Source organism: Phytophthora ramorum (assembly GCF_020800215.1).
Source record: "Phytophthora ramorum isolate Pr-102 chromosome Unknown Phyram_PR-102_s0010, whole genome shotgun sequence".
In the NCBI taxonomy this organism is placed as follows: domain Eukaryota; phylum Oomycota; class Peronosporomycetes; order Peronosporales; family Peronosporaceae; genus Phytophthora; species Phytophthora ramorum.
Window position 1 is genome coordinate 1,158,350 of NW_027150656.1, and position 12,305 is coordinate 1,170,654.

The 12,305-nt window shown below is 54.6% G+C and overlaps 3 protein-coding genes across 3 annotated transcripts; 1 reads left to right on the forward strand and 2 right to left on the reverse strand.

The window, feature by feature from the left end:
- Positions 1 to 752: 752 nt before the first annotated feature.
- On the forward strand, positions 753 to 1,226 carry KRP23_10717 (Glyceraldehyde-3-phosphate dehydrogenase; the record flags this gene model as incomplete). The annotated part of the gene is made up of 1 exon (XM_067881198.1): positions 753 to 1,226. The coding sequence occupies one exon, from the start codon at positions 753 to 755 to the stop codon at positions 1,224 to 1,226; it is 474 nt and encodes a 157-aa protein (XP_067741467.1).
- A 1,160-nt stretch (positions 1,227 to 2,386) lies between these two features.
- KRP23_10718 (Rabankyrin-5) lies at positions 2,387 to 3,682 on the reverse strand (the record flags this gene model as incomplete). Its single annotated transcript, XM_067881199.1, has 1 exon — positions 2,387 to 3,682. The coding sequence occupies one exon, from the start codon at positions 3,680 to 3,682 to the stop codon at positions 2,387 to 2,389; it is 1,296 nt and encodes a 431-aa protein (XP_067741468.1).
- Positions 3,683 to 5,389: 1,707 nt separating this feature from the next.
- KRP23_10719 (Serine/threonine-protein kinase TIO) lies at positions 5,390 to 9,481 on the reverse strand (the record flags this gene model as incomplete). The annotated part of the gene is made up of 2 exons (XM_067881201.1): positions 5,390 to 9,265; positions 9,329 to 9,481. 2 exons carry the CDS (start codon positions 9,479 to 9,481, stop codon positions 5,390 to 5,392), a joined length of 4,029 nt encoding a protein of 1,342 aa, XP_067741469.1.
- Between the last annotated feature and the right edge of the window lie 2,824 nt (positions 9,482 to 12,305).

Consider the following 12,305-nt stretch of genomic DNA (forward strand, 5'->3'; position numbering starts at 1 on the left):
TCTTGTGTAAGAACCATCAAGAAAGTCCAAACCACTACCAGTGATCGAAAAGTACTCATTCGTTGGTGTGGAGTGGATGCCTAGCTCTGTCAGGCTTCCTACTGTTGTTATATTTGCTTGGTTGCCATATGCTAAAAACCATTGATGAAGCCGGCACAATCAATGTTTCCAGTTGTATATAGGCTAACGATAACGAGCTCGGGATACTCGTCAAAAAGCTAGATAAATCGTAATTCGTCGCATTTTGTCGTAAGATCGTACAACTGAGGGTAGTGGCTGATGACTGATTGATATTTGATATATTTAAACTCGATTCGCATAATAGGAATTTGTTTGGCGTTGCGGTACCAGAAGTAACTCCGCTTATCTTCTGAAGAATGGTCAAATCGTAGGTATTGCCGCCCTGCCGATATTCCCGAGCATCGATATAGCTTGAAGCGCCGGTTATTGATAAATTTCCACCGATCGTAAGTCCGGTTAGAGAGACTAAAGACGTTATGTTTGGTTGAGAAGCTGTTTGTAGCGTACCAGTTACTAGTAGTAGGTTAGTAGCACTTCGAGATGAAATGCCTGAAATATTACCCGAAGCACCGAGAACGAGAGCAGATCCTATCGATGCCGTTCCCGGCACTACTCCACTAAGGTAGCTCATCCTGTAATCATTTTTTCTTAGATACAATGTCTGCGCATAGTCATAAAGGTTAGATAGCCGCTTCAATCTAATGATAGATAGAAAGAGAGATTATAGATCGATGATTGCAAACTTGGTTGTGGACGGGCCGGCCAAGGGCGGCAAGGACTGGCGCGGCGGCCGCGGCTGCGGCCAGAACATCATCCCGTCGTCGACGGGCGCCGCCAAGGCCGTGGGCAAGGTGCTGCCGGTGCTGAACGGCAAGCTGACGGGCATGGCGTTCCGTGTGCCGACGCCGGACGTGTCGGTGGTGGACCTGACGTGCCGCCTGGAGAAGGCCGCGTCGATGGACGCGATCAAGGCCGCCGTGAAGGCTGCCTCGGAGGGCGAGCTGGCTGGCATCCTCGGCTACACGGAGGACCAGGTGGTGTCCAACGACTTCCTGCACGACAAGCACTCGAGCACGTTCGACGCGGACGCGTGCATCGCCCTGAACGACCACTTCGTGAAGCTTGTGGCCTGGTACGACAACGAGTGGGGCTACTCGAACCGCCTCGTGGACCTGGTGCTGCACATGAGCACCATGGACAACTAAGTTTGTCAGAGGTAGCGGGGATACTTGTAGGTAGGTGCCGACTACTTCGTATTCGTTTCGGTTTTCGCAGCTACTTGTTTTCGTGGATAGTTAGTTAGATCACATCTATGAAACGTTGGTTTTGCGATTGTACTTTGGTATGTAGCTGTTGTGGCTAATTGGTTTCTTGGATAGGTAGTTAGACCACTGGTTCGTGGTTGTATTTTGGGTATGTTGTGCACGCAGTAGCACTTGTGTATGTGTATCCGAGCTCTAACGTTTACTGAAACAAGTTGCTAGCAGCAACGTATGCGTTTGTGTATGGCACCAAACTATACTTTATACTCAAGACGACGATAACGAGGCCTAGCATACAGCATCTGCTTAAGCATGACTACGCATTTGCTGCGGATACATGTCAGCATTTTGGAAGACCGGGACTAGACTCCACAAGATATTGCAGACACCAACACATGTATTGTTTGGTTGCATCGGAGCCGAATGGAGGGTGACCGTTGCTCAGATCAAAGCTCGCGTGCTGCCGCAGAAAGATGCCTTGACCGCTATTTTGTTGTCGCTGCGTGCTCAACGAGCAAGCAGCTCGGATAGACAATGTGCCAAGCCATTCGCCAGACGGCTGCATGGAACTGACGCGGCTGAAGCAGACAAGGCGCTGCCGTCCGTCGAAGGGACATGTCTCCAATTGCAGTGGATTCCTCTGCGCTTCTTGACAAGAGGTTCTTGCCTCGTTGTTTGCCACGTGCGCTGTGAAGCACCTGTGATATCCTACATGTCCAGCTTTTTACTGTCCGGCGGAACTTTCTGCATGGTTGGGATATCATTTCGGCAACCTTCGGATAGTGGGGGACAGCTGCGAAGAAGCGTCGAGACTCGAGGGCTGGACAGATTCTCGCCTGTCCGTCACGTTCTCATTGAGAACTTCTCAAAGCCGGCGGCTGTAGAATACTGAAATGTTTCGTTGTGTAGTGATCTTTATCGCCATGCCATGTACTACCTCGTACATCAAGGAAAAAAATATACCTGTCTCCTGCGTGTTCCATTCGTCTGGAAGAGCTCCTTGGGGGTCAATTGCCTACCTCTATAATAACAGCGCCACCGTCCGGGTCAAAAGCGTGGACGCGAGACAGCGCAAAAGGAGAAGCTCGCGGGGGCGTCCCAGGTTATGCCGTCTCACTGTGCGCTCGGAGGCCGTAGCCGGCGTTGTTGTTCGACGGCAGCTCGCCCTCCGTGCAGATCTCGTAGCACATATTGCACACTCGAGTGTTGGCCGAGGCCTTCTCGGCCTTGTTCTTCTTGCCGCGGCGCCGCGCCGGGAACGGCAGCTTCTTGGCGCGCACATGACAAGCCGAGCAGGCCGAGCACAGCACGCGGCCACACATGCGGCAGTGGTGTCTGCGCGCGCCCAGACTACCGAACTTCTTGCGGCACTCCATGCACTCCTGCCGCTCGCTGTCGGGTACCCACACGGGTGGGTGGGCCACCTTGGCCATGAGCATCTTGAGCTGGGCCTTATCCACCTTGTCAAAGACCGTCTTGCCCGACTCGTCCTTGAGGTCGAGCCGCGCGCCGTGGCGCACGAGGCGCGTGGCGATCTGCAGCAGCGACTTGTCCAGCGCCACGTGCAGGATCGTCGACTTGTCCACGGGCGCGTTGGCGTTCGCGCGGTGCTGCAGCAGGATCTCCGTCATGGTCGGGTCGTCCCTCGTGACGGTCAGGATGTGCACGCCCAGCGGCGTCTGGTTGCGCATGTTGAGGAAGTTGACGTCGGCGCCGCACTCGAGCAGCAGCTTGGTCATGCGGCGCGACTTGGCCGCGGCCAGGTGCAGCGCAGTGTTGCGGCGGTTGTCGGCCACGTTCACGATAGACCCGCGCAGCTGCGGCATGAGCAGCGCCTGCACCACGTTGAGGTGGCCGCCGCGGATGGCGAAGTGCAACGCCGTCTGGCCGAACATGGGGTCTCGCCGCAGGATGTCGGTGCCGGCCTGGATCACGAGCGCGTTCACGAGCACAATGTCCCCGGCGCGCGCGGCCTGCAGTAGCGGCGTGAGGCCGTCGGGCGTCGTGGTGGACGGCCGCTGGTTGCTGTTGTACGCGCGGCGGTAGCCGTCGTCCATGCGCATGAGCGCGTTGCCCATCTCGGTTGGGCGGCCGCCGCTGTTGGAGCCCGATGAGTCCTGGTTGGAGCCCCCGGGCTCGGCGTAGTGGCCGCCGGGCATGAGGCTGTCGCGGAAGTTGCTCTCGCGCATGTGGATCATCTGCTCCACGTCGAAGCTGCTGGCCTGCTGCACGCGGCGGTAGTCGGACGGCTGCTCGTCCTCGTCGCCCATCGAGTAGGCCTGGAAGCTGTTGCTGCTGGTGCTGCGGCTGTTGCTGCTGCTCGTGTGCGTCGCGAACTTGTCGGGCGACTGGGCCGCGTCGGCGCGCAGGTCATCGATGTCCACTTCGTCGGCAGGCATGGCAGGCGAGGAAGAAGCGCGAATGGAGTGGCGCTGGTGAGAAGCGAAGGGTGCGCTCGAAAGTGCTCGAAACGACCGATGCAAGTCTAGCTGCTTACGCGCCGGGCCTCTACTTGACTTATGAGCGTCGTCCAGACGGCAGAGTCCGGACGGAAAGGAACGTCGACCACTTGACATCTGTATGCCGTAATTGGGCCATAGGGCCAGGGCCGCGGACCCATTCCGCGAAGCTCAATTTTCTGGCCGCGAGCATGAACACCGGATACTACTGTAGTGCCGAAGTACACGCATCCCGTAGCGGAGAAGGACCGTGGCAGCAATGCGCTGAGCAACTATCGACCAACGAACCGAATGAGTGATGTTCTGGGTTCATGTGTATCTGCCTTCGAGGCAATCCAACCGAGAGCTTCGATAACGGTAGCGCCGTCCGGATATAGTGCTTGCAACCTACCACATGCAACATCGTTGCCTCATCCTGGTTTCCTTCTGCCGCAGCAGCAACAAGTCGCAGCAGCATTTGCAACCCATTTCCGATGCCCATTTAGCCGATTTGGGCATCGTCGATTGGGCCCCGGTTTACGACAGTGGAACTCTCTTTGAAGTCCCACTGCGACTTTTGCTGTTATTTTGGCATACTGAAACCAAGTGCAGCCGTTCCACCGTACCTTGGCTAAATTTTCGCGCTCAGCCGCCAATCGGATCCCGCCCACGGTCACGACACCAAGGCGAAAATCACGCGCAAATGGCTTGCGCCTTCTTGCCGCGCGCTGCTCACCGCAAGTACTTGCATGCAACCGCAGCAAATGGGCCCCACCTGATACACGTACTCGAGTCGTATCACAGGCTGTGAGATCCGCTCAGCCGAGCCAATGCGATGCCTAATCCGCAGCGGCGTTTCTCCGCTTTGTAGCGAGCGAAACTTCCTGTCGTGGACAACGATTCGTTGGACACTTCGCACCCAGTGGCGGTGCGCTCCATGGCAGGTCGCCGCGGCTGAATGCAGTTGTTGTTGCTCACTATGACAGTGGTGGCCACGACCGAACTGCTGCATCGCGTGACGAGGAGAGCTTGGCCCGCCCCGCAGTTAGGGAAACCGCCTGACCAGCGCCGCGTTGCAGCGCACCACATGGGAGACTGCGGCGGAAGACGAGCACGAGCACGAGCACGAACAACGGGTGTCAAAAGTTCAGAATGGGTCGATCCTGAAGCGGCGAGATGTGATGGCTACACCTTGTGGATATTCGTCACGAGCTCGGGGTGGAATGGCAGCGATCCATGCAGAAGGAAGTGACTGGATTCCCATCGTGGGGCCTTCATGCCATGCATGCATCGCAGCGGTAGAGATACTTGGCTTGGGTTGCAGCTGTACCCAAGACAGGATGGTGTGCACCCCGGCACATTTCTGCTCGAACCGACTACACGCTCAACAACTAGCTACAGTATTAGGGCACAGCAAGCTGCTCACCTCGAATCGGCGGCGGCGTCTCTATCGTGCGTGGAGCTTTCTCCTTCTTCTATTGGCGTCGCCTCCGACGTTCATCATTCCGTGCACAGGTGAAGCAAGGATGAGGCCCCCATTGGAGGAGCTCCACAGCCACTTCGCCGATCAGCTGTCGCGGTCCTTCTGGCAAAATCCATTCCTGAAGTGACACAATGGTTCCGAGGCAACAACCAGAAGCGTATGTACGAGTAAAATGCATCTCGCTGTTACTCGTCCTGACCTTCCAGCGCCTCAATCTTGGCGAGGATCCGGCGGATATTCCGTCTCGAGACCTCGTCGGCCACCACCTCATCGTACAAATGTTCCAGCTCTTGGACAAACTGGGGCTCCGCTTCAGTTAGGAAGGTGAAGCACTCTGGGTAGACACAGAGGTTGCCCAAGGAGAAGAACACAATTCGACGCGAAGGCGTGCTGGTCTCTGTCATGGCCAACTCGAACAGCTCCCATGGCGCTTGGTGCCTGCACAGGTCGCCACACAAAATGTCGGAGTTGCGCACGAGGTTGCCAAGTGCCCCACCGGCGTTGGAGCGGGTCTTGTCCTCGTCGTTGTGGAGGTTCTGGACCAAATAAGGGATCGCGGGTCGAAGTGCATCGTACAAGTCGCCATTGTGGAAAGCCACGTTCCCGATAGCGAAACATGCAAAGCGTCGGACATAATTGTCCGAGTCGGATAAGCCACGGATGATCCCTGAGAGAATTGTGTCGGGTTTACCGCTTTCAAGTGGCATAGTGAAATGCTGGTAAAATGTCGTGGAGTGGCGGCACAAGTTCCCGAGACAGTTGAGCGTTTTTGCTCTCACCATCGCCTCCGGGTGCTGCACGAGCTCGTAGAACTCGGAAAGAAGACCCGCCCGCAAGATGCACTCGTAGTTCGTCTGGGAGCTGCGTGCCAGCTGACTGACAATCAAGAGCGTGTCGATGATCAACGACGGTGAACAGCTACTTTCCAGCATCCCGCACTCCTTGATGACCAGCATCCCATCAGCCTCCACGAATTGAGAACCAAAGTGCGTGGAGCTCGTGACCAAGCGGGACAAGAAGCTGATCGGTAACTCGAGCACGGACGCCTCGAGATGCAGCTCTTTGGTCGAGAAGACAAACCGGAGGACGCCGAGGAGCTTCTGCACACATTTGGCGTCGTACAAAATCTCTTGCGTGTCTACCAAAAGCTCCTCCGACACGCTGTGCGCAAACGGGATACCGAGAACCTTCACGGTGGCGTGCACGAGCGCTTTGACAGCGTTGCTCCCGCCACCAACTACCTCCGGCCAGTGGAAAAGGTACTCAATGTGCTTGAGCTCCAGCAGGTTCACCAGGTGAAGCAAGAGATGTTCGTTCACGGCCACTTCCATCTGCGATTCGTTGCATTGCATCTCTCGTACGATTCGTAGGAGCTTGAGGAAGCAGAATAACCCCCACGGTGATAGCAGGTCAGCACCGCCATTTGCCAGCATACCATCGAAAACTCCCCACACGTGGTCATGCTCGAACACAGACATGAACATTTTCATCTCCTCGGACCGGTTTGCAGCTTCCCCGTCACCGCTTGATCGCGACTGCGCTGCAGCTTTCGAGGCTACACGCAGTAGAAAGACCACGCCCGAGTCCAATAGTCCTTGGGCTCGAATGTTGTAGCTCGTGAGCATCTGAGCCTTACTGCTGGTACCATCTTCACCCAATGTGTTACTACTGAAAAGACGGAAAATCGCATCAGACGAGCGCTGCGGAAGAGCGCCACGAACAACTAAACCCCACAACTCGGCATCTTGCGGCTCTAGCGAGGAAGGATCGCCGTCGCCACCAAGTGCAGACGCGTCAATATTGCACGTCTCAATAACCTCAGCAAAAAATGTGCTCAAAGCGCTAAGCAAAGCGGTGTCGTTCGCACCCTGGAGTAGTGGGAAGAGCGTCTGCGCACAACGCCAAATTTGACGCTTAGCGAGCACTCCGCGGCGTAGAATCACCGACAACAGCTCCGTTGCGAAGTATTGCTCGATCTGGTGCAAGCCTCCATACGTAATACCCCACTGCAGGATTGTGAAAATGTCGGTGTCACGGCGCTTCCGGAAAACAATCTTCGTCACTGCCAGCTTTCTGGATAGAGGGGCAGAAGACCGGCAGGCGTGCATCAGGATTTTCAAGATACAGCAGATTGTGAATTGGTCGGCGTCTTCTTCGCCTGCGTCGTCTTCTCCATCAGTCTCGCCACCGTTGCTCTGCTTGTCTCGTACCCGCTCGTTGACCTCGTCCCCAAGCAAGGCGATCAGCTCACTTACACCGCTACTGAGTAGCTGCGAACCGACTTCCGAATGAACCTTAACGCGGAGCTTGTACAGGTGTTTCACGTCTCGCAGACTGGAGCTGTCGATCGGAAGTACATCATCTCGAGCCAAAGTCAAGACCGGGAAAGACTGTAAGGGGCTCCAGCACTTTGCATCAGGCTGGACAAAGGCGGCCAGCGCGAATACTGCGTACAGACCCAAGTCTCGCCCGCCTTTTGAGATTCTACCCCCGGGAGATCGCGAAATCCCCGACGCGTGCAGGATTTCGCAAAGTGTTTGAATCACCCCCGACGGGTAGACAACTTCCAGCAATGTCGTCAAACTATGCGACCGATCGATCATGGACCCCAGCCATTTCAGCGCCTTTGCGTGAGACGCAGCTACAAACTCTTCTTTGCAAGCCAGCATGAGTGATATGACTTCGATATCACCCTTGCAAAACTCGCGATAGTTTTGTTGCCCGTCCAGATCGTTTTCAGACTCGATAGAGTTGACGATCGTCGTGCAAATCATGCAACAGCGTACTGCCTTGTAGACCACATCACTGGCTTGTTCATGGTTGACTTGTAAAGGACCGCTGGCGTCCACGAGGTGACCCAGAAAGCGGTGAATCTTCTCCTTCGCTTGAATCAAAGCACCAAGCTGGGTAAGCTGGTCGACATTCTTCAGTAGTAGCACCAACGAGCGGTACAACATATGCAGTAGCGAACCAATCTTCACGAGGATATCACTGGAGAGTTCGGGGACAGGGATCGATGGCAGCAGGCTAACAGCATTTGCAAATAGTGGAGCACTCACGAGCCCCGCATCGACAAGCTTCACGTCCATTTCTCCACTAATCCGATCCCAGACAGCCAGGAAACTTTCGAGAACCATCGAATGAACTGGCATAGTAGGCTGGGGACATGAAGTGTGTCCGCGATTGTTACTTTCGTCTGCAGGTGGCACTTGATCACTCTTTTTCGGGTCCTTTTCTTGAGGCGCTTCAGGACTGGACATTTGACGGCCGGTTTCCGGATCGCAAATCTTCCACTCGTCACATGATCGCAGACGCTCCACGCTTGGCTTGACCTTCTCCTCGCTTCCTCCTTCTGGAGAGCAGTGCAGCTCATTCTCTTCGAAAAACCGTGGTAAAGTGCGTACTTGGCGCTCAAGCTGAAGCCGCGCCTCCAGTTGCTCGGGTGTTTCCTGCACGAACGGGTGCTTAAGAATTTCAGGCCACTTCAGACGCTGGGCGGGGTCCTTGTTGAGCAATCCTCTAAGGAAGCTCTGGAAATCCTCTGACATGGTCGGCGGATACTTGACATCATCACGTACAATCATCTGAATCAACGACACAATGCGATCTGTGTAGAACGGAGGCTTCCCCACCGCGAGCTCATACAGAATCACACCCAGCGACCACAGATCCACCGTGTAGTTGTACGGCTTCTCCTGCACCAGTTCCGGAGCCATATACAGCGGCGTGCCCTTGATAGACCTCAACAAGCTTGAATCATGTGCAATGGCACGCGCGAATCCAAAGTCACACAACTTGATCTGCTGTTTGGAGCCGATGAGGATGTTCTGAGGCTTCATATCTCGATGGATAATGCGATTCGAGTGCAGCACATGCAGTGCCTGGATGAGTTGAATGGCAATTTTCTGGATCTCTTCTTCGGGGAGACTGTGCTCGTCCTCCAGCACTTGGAACAGCTCGCCTTGTGCGTACTCCGTCACCATACAGAACTCCCCGTCCGTTTCGAACGAGTCCATCATTGCAATGATGTTGCAATGGTTCAGCTGGCGTAGAATATTGATCTGTATTGGCATTGGCATCTTAGTTTTTAGTAGGCAGGACGCACTTTAGTATTGAAACCCTACTTCTTGGCGTAGATTTTCCAGATCCCGCGCGCTTTTGCCCTGCTTCGTCACGAACTTGAGTGCCACAATGTGCCCCGAGTACTTGCGACGGCCGCGATAGACCTTCCCGAAGGAGCCTTCCCCTATACGCTCCAAGATATGGTAGTTCTCCATGGCGGGCCTCGAGATCAATTACAGGAATGAAGTCCGAGAGTGACCGGGATTTGTAGCTTTCCTATGGATGATTTCTTCGATGGTTTCGTGTATTTCCAGACTATGATTAGGTTCGTGTCGTATTTTTTTGTAATTTTTTTATTAGACACGAAACCTGCATGTGTGGTGCACACAATTTCCGCCAATTTCACAAATCGCATGTTTTCTATTACTAGCATTCTATGGAGTACCAGAGTGAAAGCACAATACCACCATGCGCGCTGTTTCAAGAAGAAAGCACAAAGTAACACTTGATTAACAATCTATTAACCTCCACCTACAAAACAGCTGGTTGAGTTAGCATCTGCTCTGCGCGAGGGCCGCACCGGATAGATACGGGAAGTCTTCCCTCCCGCAGCAGCTTTTTCTTCTTCATACAACGCGGCTTGTAGTTGTTGTCACCTGCAATCATCCATAGAGCCCTGTAGACTCAAAAACGTTGCGTTTATCGTCCGCATTGGAAGCTCCCAATACGACTCCGTAACAGCCGCAATAAGTTCGTCCATCGTGCGCGCCGTATCCCAAACGGTCAAGTCTTCGGGAATACTCGCTTCAATGCCAAACGGGATCTGCAGCTTCAACGCTCAACGGAGTCCTAGAGCCCTATCCTAGGCTTTGAGGGTCTATCTGAGGATCTGCGCTGCTCGGACCTCGTTCGTAGGTTAGTAGTTTTACTAATCGCCTAATGCATTCAGTCTTCAACTTTCCAAGTAAAACTCATACGGCAGTGCGCGCTCCCCCGTAAGCGGTCGAGCTTGAATAGCCGAAACCAGCTCAAGATCATTGCAGTTGAGATCCGGGCTGTTCGGCGGCTGGTTGTGTAGGACCACGTTATAACCAGATGCAGCAGCAGCAGCTACGAACTCCGCGTCATCCGCAGCAATGTGCGCGGGTGGGTTGTCTTACTGGATGACAATGAGGTTGCCTCTCGCGCCATCAGTGGGTCCAGGCCAGCGCGCAACAGGAGGTTTGAATAAGCATAGCCCTGTATATCTTCTTGACCACCGAGATCTCCCTGGTGATGATCGTGCCTGCTGGGCGTCTGGCAGCAGACCGTTTAGCTGGCACATGCTCGACGAATGACCAGATGTCCAATTTCCCGTAAAGAGCTGTTGCGTGGCGGGGTCGTAACGGGGGCGGCCCACGGCAGATAGAAATATCACACGGATGATATAGCGCTTGTCGTGTAGACGCCGCACGGGGCGACTTCGTCCGGCAACAGCAAAAATCGTCGTGTCGACTGCGTAATGTAGAAAATCTTCTCATCTACAGGCACCGTATCTAATATCCGCGTGGAGAGACAGCACGCGAGTGAGGAGGAGGCGTCGTCAGCGATCTGGCATGGTTTCCATTTATTGGCGCCGATGTGTCTCATCCAACTGGGACATAAACCCTCACAACATATTTCACCCACCCTTCCCCAAGCACCACCACACCATCACCAAGGCCAAGCCCTCCAACCGCAAGACGAAGCTAACCGACGCCGAGCGGCAGCATGTGTTCGCAGGATTGCTGCTGCGCTCTTCCAACGGTCACATCAAGCGCGGGGACCTCTCTACTGTTGCAGCCGGAGAGGGCATCCATCCCCTCTACAATCTCCCGCCTCTGAAGTCGGGTCAAGACGACAGCGGTGAGCACAGAGTATTTTGCGTCACATTCTCGAAGCCGTCGTAGTGGTCGCCGAGCATCCGATCACACGCAGATTCTCGAGTATCTGCGTGGGGTCGACGTCGTAGAACAATCCACAGTTCGCTCGACTTCGGCCGTGTTCGGGATGCCGCCTACCTCGTTATTCCGGCAGCTGCGGCGAAGTCGACTTCGCATGTTATCAAACCCATTTTGACGGAGACTAGCAAAATTGTGCGCTTGCGTTTTGCTCTCTCACATATCAAGCGGGGCTCAATGCTTTTGATGGATACGGTGCCTGTAGATGAGAAGATTTTCTACATTACGCAGTCGACACGACGATTTTTGCTGTTGCCGGACGAAGTCGCCCCGTGCGGCGTCTACACGACAAGCGCTATATCATCCGTGTGATATTTCTATCTGCCGTGGGCCGCCCCCGTTACGACCCCGCCACGCAACAGCTCTTTACGGGAAATTGGACATCTGGTCATTCGTCGAGCATGTGCCAGCTAAACGGTCTGCTGCCAGACGCCCAGCAGGCACGATCATCACCAGGGAGATCTCGGTGGTCAAGAAGATATACAGGGCTATGCTTATTCAAACCTCCTGTTGCGCGCTGGCCTGGACCCACTGATGGCGCGAGAGGCAACCTCATTGTCATCCAGTAAGACAACCCACCCGCGCACATTGCTGCGGATGACGCGGAGTTCGTAGCTGCTGCTGCTGCATCTGGTTATAACGTGGTCCTACACAACCAGCCGCCGAACAGCCCGGATCTCAACTGCAATGATCTTGAGCTGGTTTCGGCTATTCAAGCTCGACCGCTTACGGGGGAGCGCGCACTGCCGTATGAGTTTTACTTGGAAAGTTGAAGACTGAATGCATTAGGCGATTAGTAAAACTACTAACCTACGAACGAGGTCCGAGCAGCGCAGATCCTCAGATAGACCCTCAAAGCCTAGGATAGGGCTCTAGGACTCCGTTGAGCGTTGAAGCTGCAGATCCCGTTTGGCATTGAAGCGAGTATTCCCGAAGACTTGACCGTTTGGGATACGGCGCGCACGATGGACGAACTTATTGCGGCTGTTACGGAGTCGTATTGGGAGCTTCCAATGCGGACGATAAACGCAACGTTTTTGAGTCTACAGGGCTCTATGGA